This window comes from Mus caroli, chromosome 1 (genome assembly GCF_900094665.2).
Source record: "Mus caroli chromosome 1, CAROLI_EIJ_v1.1, whole genome shotgun sequence".
Taxonomy (NCBI): Eukaryota; Metazoa; Chordata; class Mammalia; order Rodentia; family Muridae; genus Mus; species Mus caroli.
Genome location: NC_034570.1, coordinates 18,123,734 through 18,138,048, shown reverse-complemented (window position 1 = coordinate 18,138,048; position 14,315 = coordinate 18,123,734). Strand labels below are relative to the sequence as shown.

At 37.1% G+C, this 14,315-nt stretch overlaps 1 protein-coding gene across 23 annotated transcripts in view; it reads left to right on the top strand.

Moving 5' to 3' along the window:
- Rims1 (regulating synaptic membrane exocytosis 1) overlaps positions 1–14,315 on the top strand; it is a 489,256-nt gene that overhangs the window by 203,029 nt on the left and 271,912 nt on the right. For 21 of the 23 annotated variants that reach the window (XM_029474748.1, XM_029474741.1, XM_029474765.1 and 18 more), the window contains 2 exons: positions 5,766–5,979; positions 8,250–8,261. In XM_029474748.1, the coding sequence (XP_029330608.1) occupies positions 5,766–5,979; positions 8,250–8,261 (226 nt within the window). Of the gene's footprint in view, positions 1–5,765; positions 5,980–8,249; positions 9,848–14,315 lie in introns of those variants that run through there. The other 2 variants (XM_029474755.1, XM_021157118.2) reach the window with 2 other exon arrangements.

The window sequence follows — 14,315 nt, the reverse complement described above, 5'->3', positions numbered from 1 at the left end:
TAGAATTGGGAACAAAACACCCATGGAAGGAGTTACAGAGACAAAGTTTGGAGCTGAGATGAAAGGATGGACCATCTAGAGACTGCCATACCTGGGGATCCATCCCATAATCAGCCTCCAAATGCTGACACCATTGCATACACTAGCAAGATTTTGCTGAAAGGACCCTGATATAGCTGACTCTTGTGAGGCTATTCTTGGACCTAGCAAACACATAAGTGGATGCTCACAGTAAGCTATTGGATGGATCACAGGGCCCCGAATGGAGGAGCTAGAGAAAGTATGTAAGGAGCTGAAGGGTCTGCAACCCTATAGGTGGAACAACAATATGAACTAACCAGTACTCCCCGGAGCTCATGTCTCTAGCTGCATATGTATCAGGAGAGGGCCTAGTTGGCCATCAGTGGAAAGAGAGGCCCATTGGTCTTGCAAACTTTATATGCCCCAGTACAAGGGAACACCAGGGCCAAGAAGTGGGAGTGAGGGGGGAGTGAGGGGAGGGCATGGGGGACTTTTGGGATAGCATTAGAAATGTAAATGAAGAAAATACCTAATTTTAAAAAAGGGAAAAAAAGAGGGATAGTGACAGATTGATGCCCATACATAAAAACCTAAATTTCAGTATCATGATAACAGTTATTTTTTGTGTATATATATATAGTTGAAATCTGTGATTCTGTCAGCCTTGATAATCAATAACAATATGTCAATTTCAGAATTAAACACTATAAATAAGTTTTGCAGATGATTTTACAGTTACTGGCTCATTTAATGACATATATATATATATATGTCATTAAAATATATATATATATATGTACACTACACACACATATATATACATATATATATACATATACATATAGTGTATTTTTACCTGTTATTCATGGTAGCACACTGTCACATATTAAAGTGGATTTAAGTAGTAAAGCATCAGATGTAAAAAAAAAATATGTGTGCTGTTAATGGTTTTACTACCAGCATTTTGGTCCTAGAAGTCTATTTCATTTTGAAGAATGGGTCTTGACCCTAAAACCTATGAGAACATTGTAAGAGGAATTTGTATTGAGGAAGGTTATTAAGGTTGTGTTAAGAGAAGAGTTTATTAGAGTATTACAGGTTATAGGGCAGTTTGGGGGCATGGGTGTAATAGGTCCTGTCTTCCATCTCTTATATCCATGCATTCCTCTCTCCATTCCTCTGTCTTTCTTGCTTTCCTTTGGTAATATCTGTCACACAATGAAGGAACATGTTAGAAAGACAGGTGGTGTACTCGATGAGTGCCCAAGCTACCATGTCTTTCAGTAGTCAAGAAGGGATTTTCTGCACCCAAAGGGAGAAATGCCAAAAGAATGAATGAATTTGAAGGAGTAAGAATTTCCAGCCTCTTGCTCTACATTCTTTTTGGATGTTTACACTTCTATAAGCATGTTCTATTGTTGAAGCCATTGCTTTAACACTTATGAGACTAGTAAAAATGGTGTAGGCCACCTAGGGCCGGTGAACAGGAGGTCTGCATAAAGAATAAATATCACATATCTGAATGGTCTCCTGAGATTTTTGGGGGTGCCGGGGGGATTGGGAAAAGAGCTATCCCGGTCATTTATGTATCCACTCTGTGAAAAGACACTGTGCCCTGGTGGCTCTCTTCCTTGGAACTACTCCGACTTCTCTAGAAGAGAAAATAAGACTGTAGAGGCCTTCACGCCACACAGCAATGAAAAAACTCCATCTTACCAGTGAAACACTGGTGTTCCCACTAATGAATTATCTACGGATATTTGCTTACCTTCTATGGCCTAAGACAACCCACAGTAGAAGTATTTAACAATAGTGGACCCTGAGGTCTCAAGAATCATCAAGACAGAGTTGTAGATTTGCAAAGAAAACTATCTTGCAGTCACTTGATAAAAAGAGCTTGCTGACAAATGCTGTAGAGGAATGAGGGAGTAATGAAAGTCTACTGAAGAATGAGTAACTGGCAGAGGTAATGAGAATATCATTGAGAATCAAGTTTCCTGGAATGAGTTCAACACTACAGGTTTGCTTTGCTTTGGTCGGGTTCTGTTCATATATTTCAGCTGACTTTCACCAAGGGCTTACACCACTTGCTAATTCTCACTTTCATGAATCCAGAAATACTTTAATTTGCAGGTTGAATCTACATTTATTGTCACCCTTCACATGAGCTCAGGAGATCTTAAGAAGGTGATTGTAGAATGCCATGTCAATGTAGAAAGTGAAAGGAGATCCCAAACAGAAGTTAGTTTTCCTGTCAGTAGGATGAAAATGTTACCAGTCCACAAGATTATTGAAACTTTAAGTATGTATTTCTTATGAAAACTAATTTAGTGGATGGCCAGTTCTTTTGCATACATCAGTGTCATTAGATGTATTTACCTTTGTGGTTCTATTGAGTTCATTTGCTATTTGGTGATATTTGATGAGCTAGACATGGTCTTATCCTTTTTAATATGAAATGTTTCACACACACACACACACACACACACACACACACAGAGAGAGAGAGAGAGAGAGAGAGAGAGAGAGGAAGAACTAATATCATGAACTACCTACCCCTCAACTTTAAACAAAATATTTCAAATATTTTTCAGGCACAGACTTTATAGATTCTTGGAGTAGCTTCATATATTCATTTAAGCAGTGTGAGAGGAAAGCAGGAGACACAGCATCAACCTTAGCTAGCTGGTATAATGTGGCTAATAGAGAAAATTACACACGTACCCATGTAGTGAAATCTATGAGCACATATATCATAGGCTTATATATGCTCATGCATATTTGTCCATTAGGCTGAACTTTGTATTTATCTTAAGATATCCTATGTTGTGATGTATTTTTATCTGTTTTATTTGTCAGTTATAGGGAGAGGTATAAATTTGAACATCAGTTTCTCTGTTCTTTATATATTATTCAGTTAAGTTCAAAATTGTCATGTAAACCATAAATTCATACCTTTAAATAATAAGCTATTTTATTTTATTGTCATTAGGTTTGTGTGTGTGTGTGTGTGTGTGTGAATGTTTTATTCAGATGTTTCTCACAGTATAACCCAGGCTGAGTTTAAACTCAATTTTCATGCTTCAGACTTCAGAGTGCAGAGGGTACAGATGTGAAACCCTCTGTCTGGATTAGCAATGCTTTTTAGTAAAATACTATAGCGTATTTTATTTATTTGGGTTTTTTTATTTTAAATATTTCCCTGAGAAATGTCCTGGCTGTCTTTATGTTTAATGAAAATGACTCCAAGTCATTAGGACTCGAATGCTGTGCTATGTTTGAGTCTGTCTTTCCTAAGCCTCATTTCCCTAGGTTTTCATTAATCTGCCATGGACATCTTTGTCTGCCAATCATACTGCACTGCATTCTACTTAGGATTCTTAATCAGTTCATTATCTCTGCTACAGTTACTAATCATTCCTTCCCTGTATCTTCCTGCTTCAATTCGAAACTTGAATCTTTAGTATTGACCTTTTTGAGTTTCGTTATTTTCCCACAACTGAGTTGGCTATCATAAATTTTCTTTCAAATGTTTTCCTTGGCTGCCTAACTAATGCACTTACTTTCACTGTATAACAAAAACTGAAGTTCTTGGTCACAGAGCCCCAGTGCCTTTTCCTAGACAGAGGTCTGCATTGGAATTATGCTACATTCTCAAATACTGTTTCTATTTCATTTTATTCTTTGTGGATTTTGCTCACTTTGTTTCCCGCTCTAATGTACATTTCAAATTAAGAGCATTGTAACCAGTGCCTTTACTGTTTTATGGGAGTGGGTGAGGTTTTTTTTTTTTTTCAGATATATTTTTTCTTTTCTATGCACTCACTTGGAAGTTGCACGTTTTCCCACAGAATGGGCCGTGGTATTTACAACTGTATGTTTAAATATGTACACGTGCATATATAAAATGCATATTGACTTTATCAAGGTGCATCTCCATTGTTTGCTGAGTTGTACATCTGTTATGCTTTTTAGCTGAAGATAGGGGTCATGTACAGAAATAGTTAATAGAAATAATAGAGGAAAAATATAGAAATAGTACAAACTAAATATAAAATTTAGCAGGAAATATGAAGTGAGTTATGAGTGAACAAATAGAACTCCATGAGATTGCAGTAGGAAGGGGTTTTTACCTCGGCAGCCAGAGCTTCGTATATTACACATTGTACAATGATTTCCTTTGCGGACTGACTGTGTGCTTTAGTTCTAGAGTGTGTGCTCGGTATGCACAGGCCCTGCGTTCAATCTCAAGAACCATACATAGGTAGGCTACAAACAGAACAAAATGCTACCTAACAACATGTATAAAATTCCCAAGTGTATATTTGAAAAATCCCAAGAGGATTTCGTTTTGAACTCATTCTACCTTACCCTAAAGCAAATGCTAATGAAGAAGAAGCAGACTGACCCATTAGGCTACTCTAGCCTACTGTCTCTCTATTCATAAATAAAATTTTTATTAAATGTATTCACACTCATTCATTCATTTGCATACTATCTGTGATGGCTTTCCCGTCAGAACATGGGGGGGGGGGTGAGTACTTACAACAAATGCTATCTGGCTCATGAAGGATAAAATACCGTCTGATATTTATCACCTGACCTTTTACTGAAAAGTCTACTGACACCCATGCTAAATCATTTTCTATATTATAGAATAAATTTATAAAAAAAAACTCTTCCTTAGCCTGACTTATGAAGCACACTTGATTTCTGAGTAGATTTGATTTAGTGGCTCCAACAGTTAGGACATTACTTATATAAAATAATTAATGTATCAAACAATTCTATGAACCTAGTGTTTGAGCATTCATTAAATAAAATAGCTCTACATCATTCTTTTATAAGAAAATCCTCATGCCTTCCAGTTGGAGATCATGTTACGTATTTCACTGTGTTGTATATGAGCGTACTCACTTTTGCTTTAAGTATGAGTTAAATAGAAAAAGGACCAATGGTAAAGAAGAAAGTAAGAATTAAAGTTCAGTTCAGGAGCTATTAGAAGTCAAAACCCAAACCCAAACCCAAACTAACCAAACAAACAAGCAAAACCACACACACAACATAACCAGATCCCAGTTCTGAGGCACTGCGGAATATGGGCCTGGCTCACCACCTTCTGTGTTTGGAGAATGCAACTCTCAGCAGTTACCATATGCGGAGCGTAGCATAAAATGTCAGAATTAACGATGGCATTTTTGCATTCTGTGTTTTAGGGAACACTCATGGGCAACCCACTAGCTCATACACAGTGGGTGAATTTAGTCAGCTATTTCCCAGGATTTTCTCCTGGTGAGACAGACAACCATTACGCCTGGGCGTAGCGCAACATTCTCTGTTCTCACTGACATTGTGAGAAATCCTTCATCTGGGAGACACACTGTAGGTCAGTGTTTTGTTCCAATAGCTGCTCTATTTATAGAAGTTTAAGATTAAAGGATTTTAACTGATGACTTGGGGGTATTTGAATCTTACAGTAAATGTTCTTATGGGGAAGGTCTTGCCTTAGCAGCTGTGGTTGATTCAGCCCTAGAAGTTGGAAAAGTAGAAGCTCTTGACTGAGACCAGAAAGATCAGGGTATGTGTGTAACAGGACAGATTGCTTATATTTTCAGCTTAATTCAATAGATTTGCACATGCTGCCTTTCCTCAAACAGCTCAAGTTTCATTTTCTGTAAGAATACGTGAGTTTGTTTGTCTTCCTTCATTTACTTAGTTTTCTCTCTCTCGTCTCTTTTGCCCAGGAGATTGCATCAACAGTTTGAAAGCTACAAGGAACAAGTGAGAAAAATCGGAGAGGAAGCCAGGCGTTACCAGGGCGAGCACAAAGATGATGCCCCGACGTGTGGAATCTGTCATAAGACAAAGTTTGCTGATGGATGTGGCCATCTCTGCTCCTATTGTCGCACCAAGTTCTGTGCACGCTGTGGAGGCCGAGTGTCTCTGCGATCGAACAATGTGAGTGTCCTGTGAACAGAGCAGGGGACCAGGAGCTGAGCAAAGCTACCACATTTGCAAGCATGTAAATGCATGTACAATCCAAGATGCATGCATGTAATATGCACAGAAACACATCCTTTTGCGTTTTGAGGTTTTATAAGATGCAAACCAGTGGGATAGTGTAAATATAGCACTGAATGAGATCCTTTGCATATGTGTGGAACTTTTAAATGATTCCCATTTCAAGCCAAAAGCAGACCTGTCTAAAGCATTTATTTTTGAAATAAATGTAAACCTAGTATCACTGAGGATTATAATTTCAGACTTACTATCAAGCCAAAAAATGCTGACAAGTTTATACTTGTCAACACACTTTTTGTAAGAAGTTGTCAAGTATTTAAGGAACACACGAAATAAACGTGTTTTTACATGTTGGTGTTATAAGATGGATTCCTACCTGAAGCTGTTTCCTAACTTTGCTTGAGTCAGACCACGGTTTTCTCCTGTACCATACCTTTAAGTTAGCACAAATATTTCATGCTTAAGGTTCTAAATAAAAAAATAAATAAATTCTAATGTAACAGTACCCAGGACCATTTAAGACCAGTATTAACAAATATCTACTGTAGAATATATTTCATACATATTCTACAATTCATATTGTATTCAATTCATATTGAATTCACAATGTAATGCAATATAATACATTTATAATCTCACATTTCCTGTGTTGCAACAGTAGAATTGTTTGCAGAGAAATCCAAATTAATTTTTTGGTTGAGATCTGTAGTACAGTATTGAACAGTTGTGATGATCACTGCCTTAACAATTCCCCTGTAGTTAGCCCAAGAACTTATCATGTTATCTAACTGTGTGTAGAATATGATATAAACTTATTTTAAACCAGTAAAGCTTTAACCACTCTTGAAATTCTTCTAATTTGGAAAAATCAATTAAAATTGAGAACAAACTTTCCAGTTGACTGGGTATTAGTTGGCCATCTGAACTGTAGTAGGATATTCTAGACTCTCTTCTAGGGGGAATTACAACACAGAGTATAAAAAGTATATCTTATACTTCAAAATAAGACTAGTGTTGTCTCTGAACAAGAGTTTCTTTAACTATAAGACCAGGAGTAGTATTTATCCGTTTGTACTTGTTATGAGAGTTGGATAAAAATAATTTAAGCCAACATCACGTGTAGAGTCCACAAGATGTATTTATCAATCCATCCTCTTGCCTTCAATGTTTGCAAACACGTACTTTGGAATGAACTTTTACAATACTTACCAGTCTGGAAGGCTCTGGCAGTGACAGTGAGTATTCCCCAGCTGAGGGCTTAGTGGTGCCTGAGGACTGGCAGCTGCTGGAGCTCATAAGCTTCCCACTACAGGCTTGAAGCAGGCCAAATGCCACACAGTTGTCTGCTGGCATCTCGAGGTCATTAGGATCAAATTCAGGTTGTTTAAAGAAATTGAGCCAGGAAATACTTTTTTTCTTTGAAGCCTCTTGTAGTTCATTCCTCTTATACTAAAACCACCCCAACTTGAAAGAAATTTAAAGAAATAAAATGGAAGACAGTCCAGCCTAAAATGTTGTCTATGCACAAAATCACTATATTGTATAAACCTGTTTTTTCCTATGATAAAATATTGAAATACTTATAAATAAATACTACTTTATTGTTATGGAATAAATCATGCCTAAAATACTTATATATTTCTGTTTATCTGTGACACTTTTTATTAGTAGATTTTTTCCTAAATTTTGTCTCTACCCATTTTCACTGGAATTTAATAAAATTTTAGCATCAACATAATGTATTTTTAATAAAGTGTTTTCAATAATAGGAGGCAATGTGATGAATTGACATTTTTATTCTGAATATTTCCTTAGTTTTTTGGTTTTGAAAGATTGCTTGCTATTTCTAGCATCTCGCTGTTTATTGATGCCAGTGTTTAGATATTCCTGCCTCAGATTTCTTAGTGCTAGCATTACAGGTATGTGTTAGGACACCTGATACCAAAGAATGCTTTAAATGTAGACCTACTAATCTCAATTCTAAAACTCAGGAACGGGGCCCAGTTCTTGCATCCAGTACATGGTAGCACATGTGTGTGTGTGTGTGTGTGCTTTCAGTATAGAGTTTGCTTTTTCAATAAGTGTTTTAATACGTTGAAGAAATGTATTTGTTGTGATGGCATCACTTTGTTAATGTATGGCTCACTCTTGTTTCTCTTCTCTCTCTCTTCTCTCCCTGCTCTGCTTCCTTGGATGTTTTCCCAAAGGAGGACAAAGTGGTTAGAATCCATGCTTTCTTTTCTATGATTTGATCTATTGTATTTGTGCAAACTCAATTTGCTTATGAATTTGTTAATCCCAGCACTCCACAGTGCAGTTTTATATTGGGAAGAGCTCTTCTCTAGTCATGAGAATGAAACTGAGACAAACATCTAAGAACCAGACATTTGTATGCAAAGTTTGGGTAGACTGAATTCCTGGAAACAGTGAGATTTTGGTATATTTACCAGCCCATTTCCCTTTAGCTTTGGGATTTTGGTAATGATTTCATCTGTTTTAGGAACACTAAATTTTAATGGGCTTCTGTGTACCTCTTAGGTGTAAAAGCTGGAGAGTTAACACTTCACTGTAGGAGGAGACAAAGTATACAGACTTGGTACAGACAAGAGATCAAGTGCAAATCAAATATAAGACAAATCATGACAATGTTGCCTTTCCCTATGGCACAGTTGTCATGCTGAGCCACATTTTGCCCTTTTCTCAGCTCTTGTGTGTAACAGTTGTTCCTTGGGAATAAGAGATCACGTATGACCCTTATCAACTCTAGAAGTCACAAAGGCTTTTTGCATTTGGGAAGATGGGGTTCAAGTGGTGTCTACCTTCAGCATCTCTACTGTATACTCTGTATGCCTTCCTCTGGTATAAATGATAACATCTTCAGGGATCATTCATTTCCCCAAGTGGCAAGGAAACAAAGAATATTTTGGCTTCATACATCATTTTAGTTGCCTTTGTTAATATCTTTCAGATTCAAATGATATACAACAGTGTATGATGAGCAAACCTGACATTAAACTGAATATTAATCTCTGTTTTCAAACATCATGCTCATTTCTGGCCATTACTTTTTCAACTGAAACAATGTTGAAAGTTTATACAGTACAGTAGGTTTTCACCAAATATTGGTATATCAGAACCATTGGTTTAATGCAATGATAGTGCTCACTAAACAAATTAACTGGGTAATATTACACATACAATTTAATAAATAGCATCATTTAGGACAAGTCCATATTTGAAAGTGGACTTGAGTTGCTTCAGAGAACAGAAAGGTAAGTATGTAATAATAATGATTTTTAGACTTGAGGTAAAAAGCAGTTATTCCTGAAGGTCTGGCTAGGTACATTGTACCTTTGATCATCTTCCCATGATAAACAGTAGGTTGTTTTAAACTTACTGGGATTCCTATGACTGTTGCCCAAACAGTGAGGACTTAGGCAATGGGAATGCTTTAAAATACAATCACTTTCAACTATTTTTATTCACTTTGAGTTGAAAGCATGCACCAATTGTCTTGTGTTTAAACTACTCAGTCAAAATTTCTCTGAACACTTTTTATCCTATTAGCACTTCAGTGAATTAATTCCGTCTAAGGAAAGTAATACTAGATTTTTGTCCTCAGGTATGTTAAAGAGAATAACAGTATTTAAAAAAAAAGATTTGTTTAATTTTGTGACAGTGTGTGTGTTTCTATCTGTATGCATGTACACATGCATGCATGTACACATATGCAAGGGGTGCTGAGGAAGCCATAAGGAAACCAGATTTCTCCTGGAGCTGGAGTTATAGGAGGTTGTGAGCTGTTTGAGGCGGGTTCTGGGAACTGAGCTGTAGTCTATATAACAGCAGAAAACGTTTATAGCTACTGGCCTGTTTCCTAAGTCCCAGAATGATTGAGGATTGAACCTAGTGTTTGAGTTCCACTCCTTATTTTATTCTCCAGACCATGCTTATTTTGCCAGTGGCAGAAAGAGAGAAAGAGAAAAAGGGGGAGGGGGAGTTGCTGGGGGAGGGAGAAGCAGGAGGAGGGGGGGGGAACCAAAGAGGAAGGAGGGGGAGAGAGAACAAGGAAAGCAATGACCAAAGCTTACCTTAAACCACAGTTTATCAGTATGGTAATGCTGAATTCAACATGGTCTAATAAATTGGCTTAAATGTGATTAAATGATTAAAGAAGACCCAAGGCTGTCTAATGTGTATCTATCTATATTTTCTTAATTAAGTCCAGCTAAATGATAATTACCATAATTTTTATTCCAGAACTATTAGAACTACTTTGTTTTGAAACATTATCCTTACCCCAAGTCTTATCTAATAATACCTTGGGAGACTGAATTGCTCATAAGAAAGAACTGTTATACAGAATAACATTGATGTCGGCATGTGTAATAGCTTATAATAGAAAGTGATTTTGTACACATGTGTACTTTCAATATCAAAACTAAGATTATGTGTTTTATCTTGTTGAAAACCCTCCTCCACTCATAAAATATAGGGATACTCTGAAATTTCCTATATCCTGTTTAAATTAATTTTATCTTTTTTTTTACTCCATTTGGTGGCAGGGGATGGAGTTTAAATCAATCCCTTGATAACACTCACACATTCTGCTGGTGAATCTGGATAATGAAGCCTCTACATCCAATTCCCTGATTTCCTATAAATTTCCATCAGTCTTCTAGTGAGAAAGGTTGAATTATGAATAGAGCAAACAAACTGAACTTGTTACCTTTTTATTTTATTTTACTTTCAAATAGATGCATCAGGCATTATGTTAAGGATATTTATTAAGCCAGTCATGGTCGCACATGCCTTTAATCCCAGCCCTCTGGAGGCAGAGGCAGGCAGATTTCTGAGTTCAAGGCCAGCCTGGTCTACAAAGTGAGTTCCAGGACAGCCAGAGCTATACAGAGAAACCCTGTCTTGAAAAACCAATATATATATATTAAAAACATTTAAATTACTCTGCAAACAGAACCATATCCATTTTGGTTTTTTCTCAAAATGTGAAACCAGTAGATGAATGTCCTTTAAAATTTATATGTTAACATCATTTTATATGTTCATGATAATTTTTTCTATATAATATATAATATACATTATAATATACATAACTATACATATTATTCATTATAGTAAATAATAAGATGCTATGCTTAGGAGTCACTATTTTTAAATACTCCTTCCTATTAAATTTCCATTGGTATTTTTTTAAATTATGTTAAAGGCAATGTTGATAAAAACAAGTGTGCTTTTGCTCTTTGAAAACCTTATATTACAAGGTTTAACTTGAAAAGGGACAGTAAAATTTCATGTTAAGTTAGCCTTATCATAAGGTCTTATTTAAAGGATGGCTCATTCTTTTTTTTTTTTCATCCTTTTCTTTTTATTGGATATTTTCTTTATCTATATTTCGAATGTTAGCCTCTTTCCAGGTCCCCTCTCCAAAAACCTCCTATCCCATCCTCCTTCCCCCTGCCTCTATGGGGGTGCTCTACCACCCATCCACCCACTCCTACCTTTCAACCCTTGCATTCCCCTACACTGGGGCATTGAACCCCCTCAGGCCCAAGGGCCTTTTCTCTCACTGATGTCAAACAAGGAGGCTGGCTCATTCTTTTTCTTTCTTTTTTTTTTTTTATTAGATATTGTCTTTATTTAAATTTCAAATGTTATCACCTTTCCTAGTTTCCCCTCCAAAAATTCCCTATCCCCTTCGCCCTCCACTTGCTCCTCAACCCAGCCACTCCCTCTTCCTGGCCGTGGCATTCCCCTATACTGGGGCATAGAACCTTCACAGGATCAAAGACCTCTCCTCCCACTGATGACTGACTAGGCCATCCTCTGCTACATATGCAGCTAGAGCCCAGAGTCCCTCTGTGTGTTTTCTGTGATTGGTGGTTTAGTCCCAGGGAGCTCTGGGGTAACTGGTTAGTTCATATTGTTGTTCCTCCCAGGGGTCTGCAAATCCCTTCAGCTCCTTGGGTACTTTCCCTAGCTCCTTCATTGAGGACTGTGGTCGTCTAATGGATGACTGTGAGCATCCACTTCTCTATTAGTCAGGTACTGGCAGAGCCTCTCAGGAGACTGCTATATCAGGCTCCTGTCAGCAAGCTCTTGTTGGGATCTGCAATAGTGTCTGGGTTAAGAGCATAGAAAATACCCTTCTGCACACACGCAGATAAGCACTATATTCTTTAAATACAAAAGAAGCAACTTTGAAGTTTTTCCCTTGCTAGAATTAAAAGCAACCAAGTCAGAAAATTATAACTATTTTAAACGAGTGATTTGCATGATTGCATTAAATATTTATTATTATTGTGAAAAATATTCTCAAAGTTGTCGTATTTAGTCTGGAGGTGATGAGGCAGAGGGTTCTAGTATACAGACTTAAATCATTTGAAGGATATGATTTTTAAAAATTTTCTTGAGATCCATTTTTTTCTAGAAATTTTCAATTTTCTGATATTTCTCTTAAAAATTCATCCCACAAAGATATTCTTTATTTAGATATGTTTACAGTTATGTGGAAAATTATATATGTACAGGAGAGATACATAAGTAAAAAATCTTAGGTTTTATCAAAAGAGAACTGAATTGTACAAGTTGGTTGTTTAGATTTCTCAAGGGTTTTCCTGATTTTATTGAACATACCTTAAAGGGAATACAACGTGTAAGTTGCACACAGGGAAGCTGTGATTTCATGTGTGTTTGTATGTGCACGTGGAGGCCAGAGGTGTCTTTCTCTTTGCTCCTTCATTTTATTTCATTTTATGACAGGGTCTCAATGTGTAACTCTGGCTGCCTGCAACTTTAGACCAGGTTTTCCTGGAACTCACAGAGACCTCTCACTCCCAAATGCTAATGCTGAGATTAAAGAAAGACCTGAGTCACACCACGGGGTTCCAATGTCTTGATACAGGGTCTCTCACTCAACCTGATTGTGTTAGAGTTGCTAGACAACAAAGCCCAAAGAATCTACCTGTGTGTGTATCAGTAAAATGAATATAGATAAAAGCCACCACACTGGCTGTTTAGGTCCCCATGTTTATGTGGTAAGCATTTTACTAAATGAACTAGCTCTCTGCCTCCAGATGTCTAGCATTCATACAAATGCATGTTAAGACTTTGATTCATTAGAGGCTTCAGACATAGCTCAGCAGTTAAGAGCAATGGCAGCTCTTCCAGAGGACCTGGATTCAATTCCATCACCCACCCAGTGGCTCACAACTCTGTCACTACAGGTCCAAGGGATCTGTCTCCCTCTTTTGGTCTCTACAGACATCAGGTATATTCATACAGGCAAAACACCCATACACATACAATAAAAATTCAAAAAATCACGAGTTTGGCTTATTGTTTGTTCTTTTAGGAATTTTTAATAGTTCACACTTAACACCGCGGTTCTGGAAATGTTTGATGATATTCAGAATCATTAGAGAATTTATAGGCTTGCTTGGTTTTGATCTCATTCACTTCCTCGGCGTATCTTTTAATAGTTATAAAATGTGTTTTAGAAAATTATAAAGCTCTGTATTAAGACTAACAGAGCTATACTAGGTTATAGAAAATGAGAATTTTGTACTGTGAAGAAAAGGGATGTCTTAACAGTTTCCACAGAGCATGCATATATATGTGTGTGTGTGTTTATGTGTCTATGTGTGTGTATGTATGTGTATGTGTGTGTATGTATATATATATATATATATATATATATATATGTATATGTATATATGTATATTTGCTGGAATGATGTACTGAATTTTGTCTTAAGACATTGCAAAAATCTATGTTTACATGCCTAGTTGTAGAATTTCTGGGTCTTATGATAACTCCATATTTAACTTCTTGAGAAGTTCCCAGACTGTTGCCCAATGAAAGATTGTGTCAGTTCCTCTAGGTTGGGTCAATATTTGTCTATGTCACTCTTACTCTTTCCTGCTCTTCCTCTGCCCCTCCCCCTGCACCTGCTCCTCTCTCCCTCCCTCCCCTGCCATATGTGTGTGTGTGTGTGTGTGTGTGTGTGTGTGTGTGTGTGTGTGTGTGTGTGATTACTCATGTAAACATTGGATCCTGGGTGGGTGGGGATATTTACATGTGGAAGACAAAGGTCAGCCTCAAGAGTATTGTAAGAAAACACCGCCTTCTATTTCATAGAGTCTCTTATTGGGTCGTGGACCTTGCCTGTTTTTCTAGGTTGGCTGGCCAGTAAACCTAGGGATCAGCTAAGTTCCGCTTCCACAGGACATTGTTATGAGGGTTTGGGTTCAAGT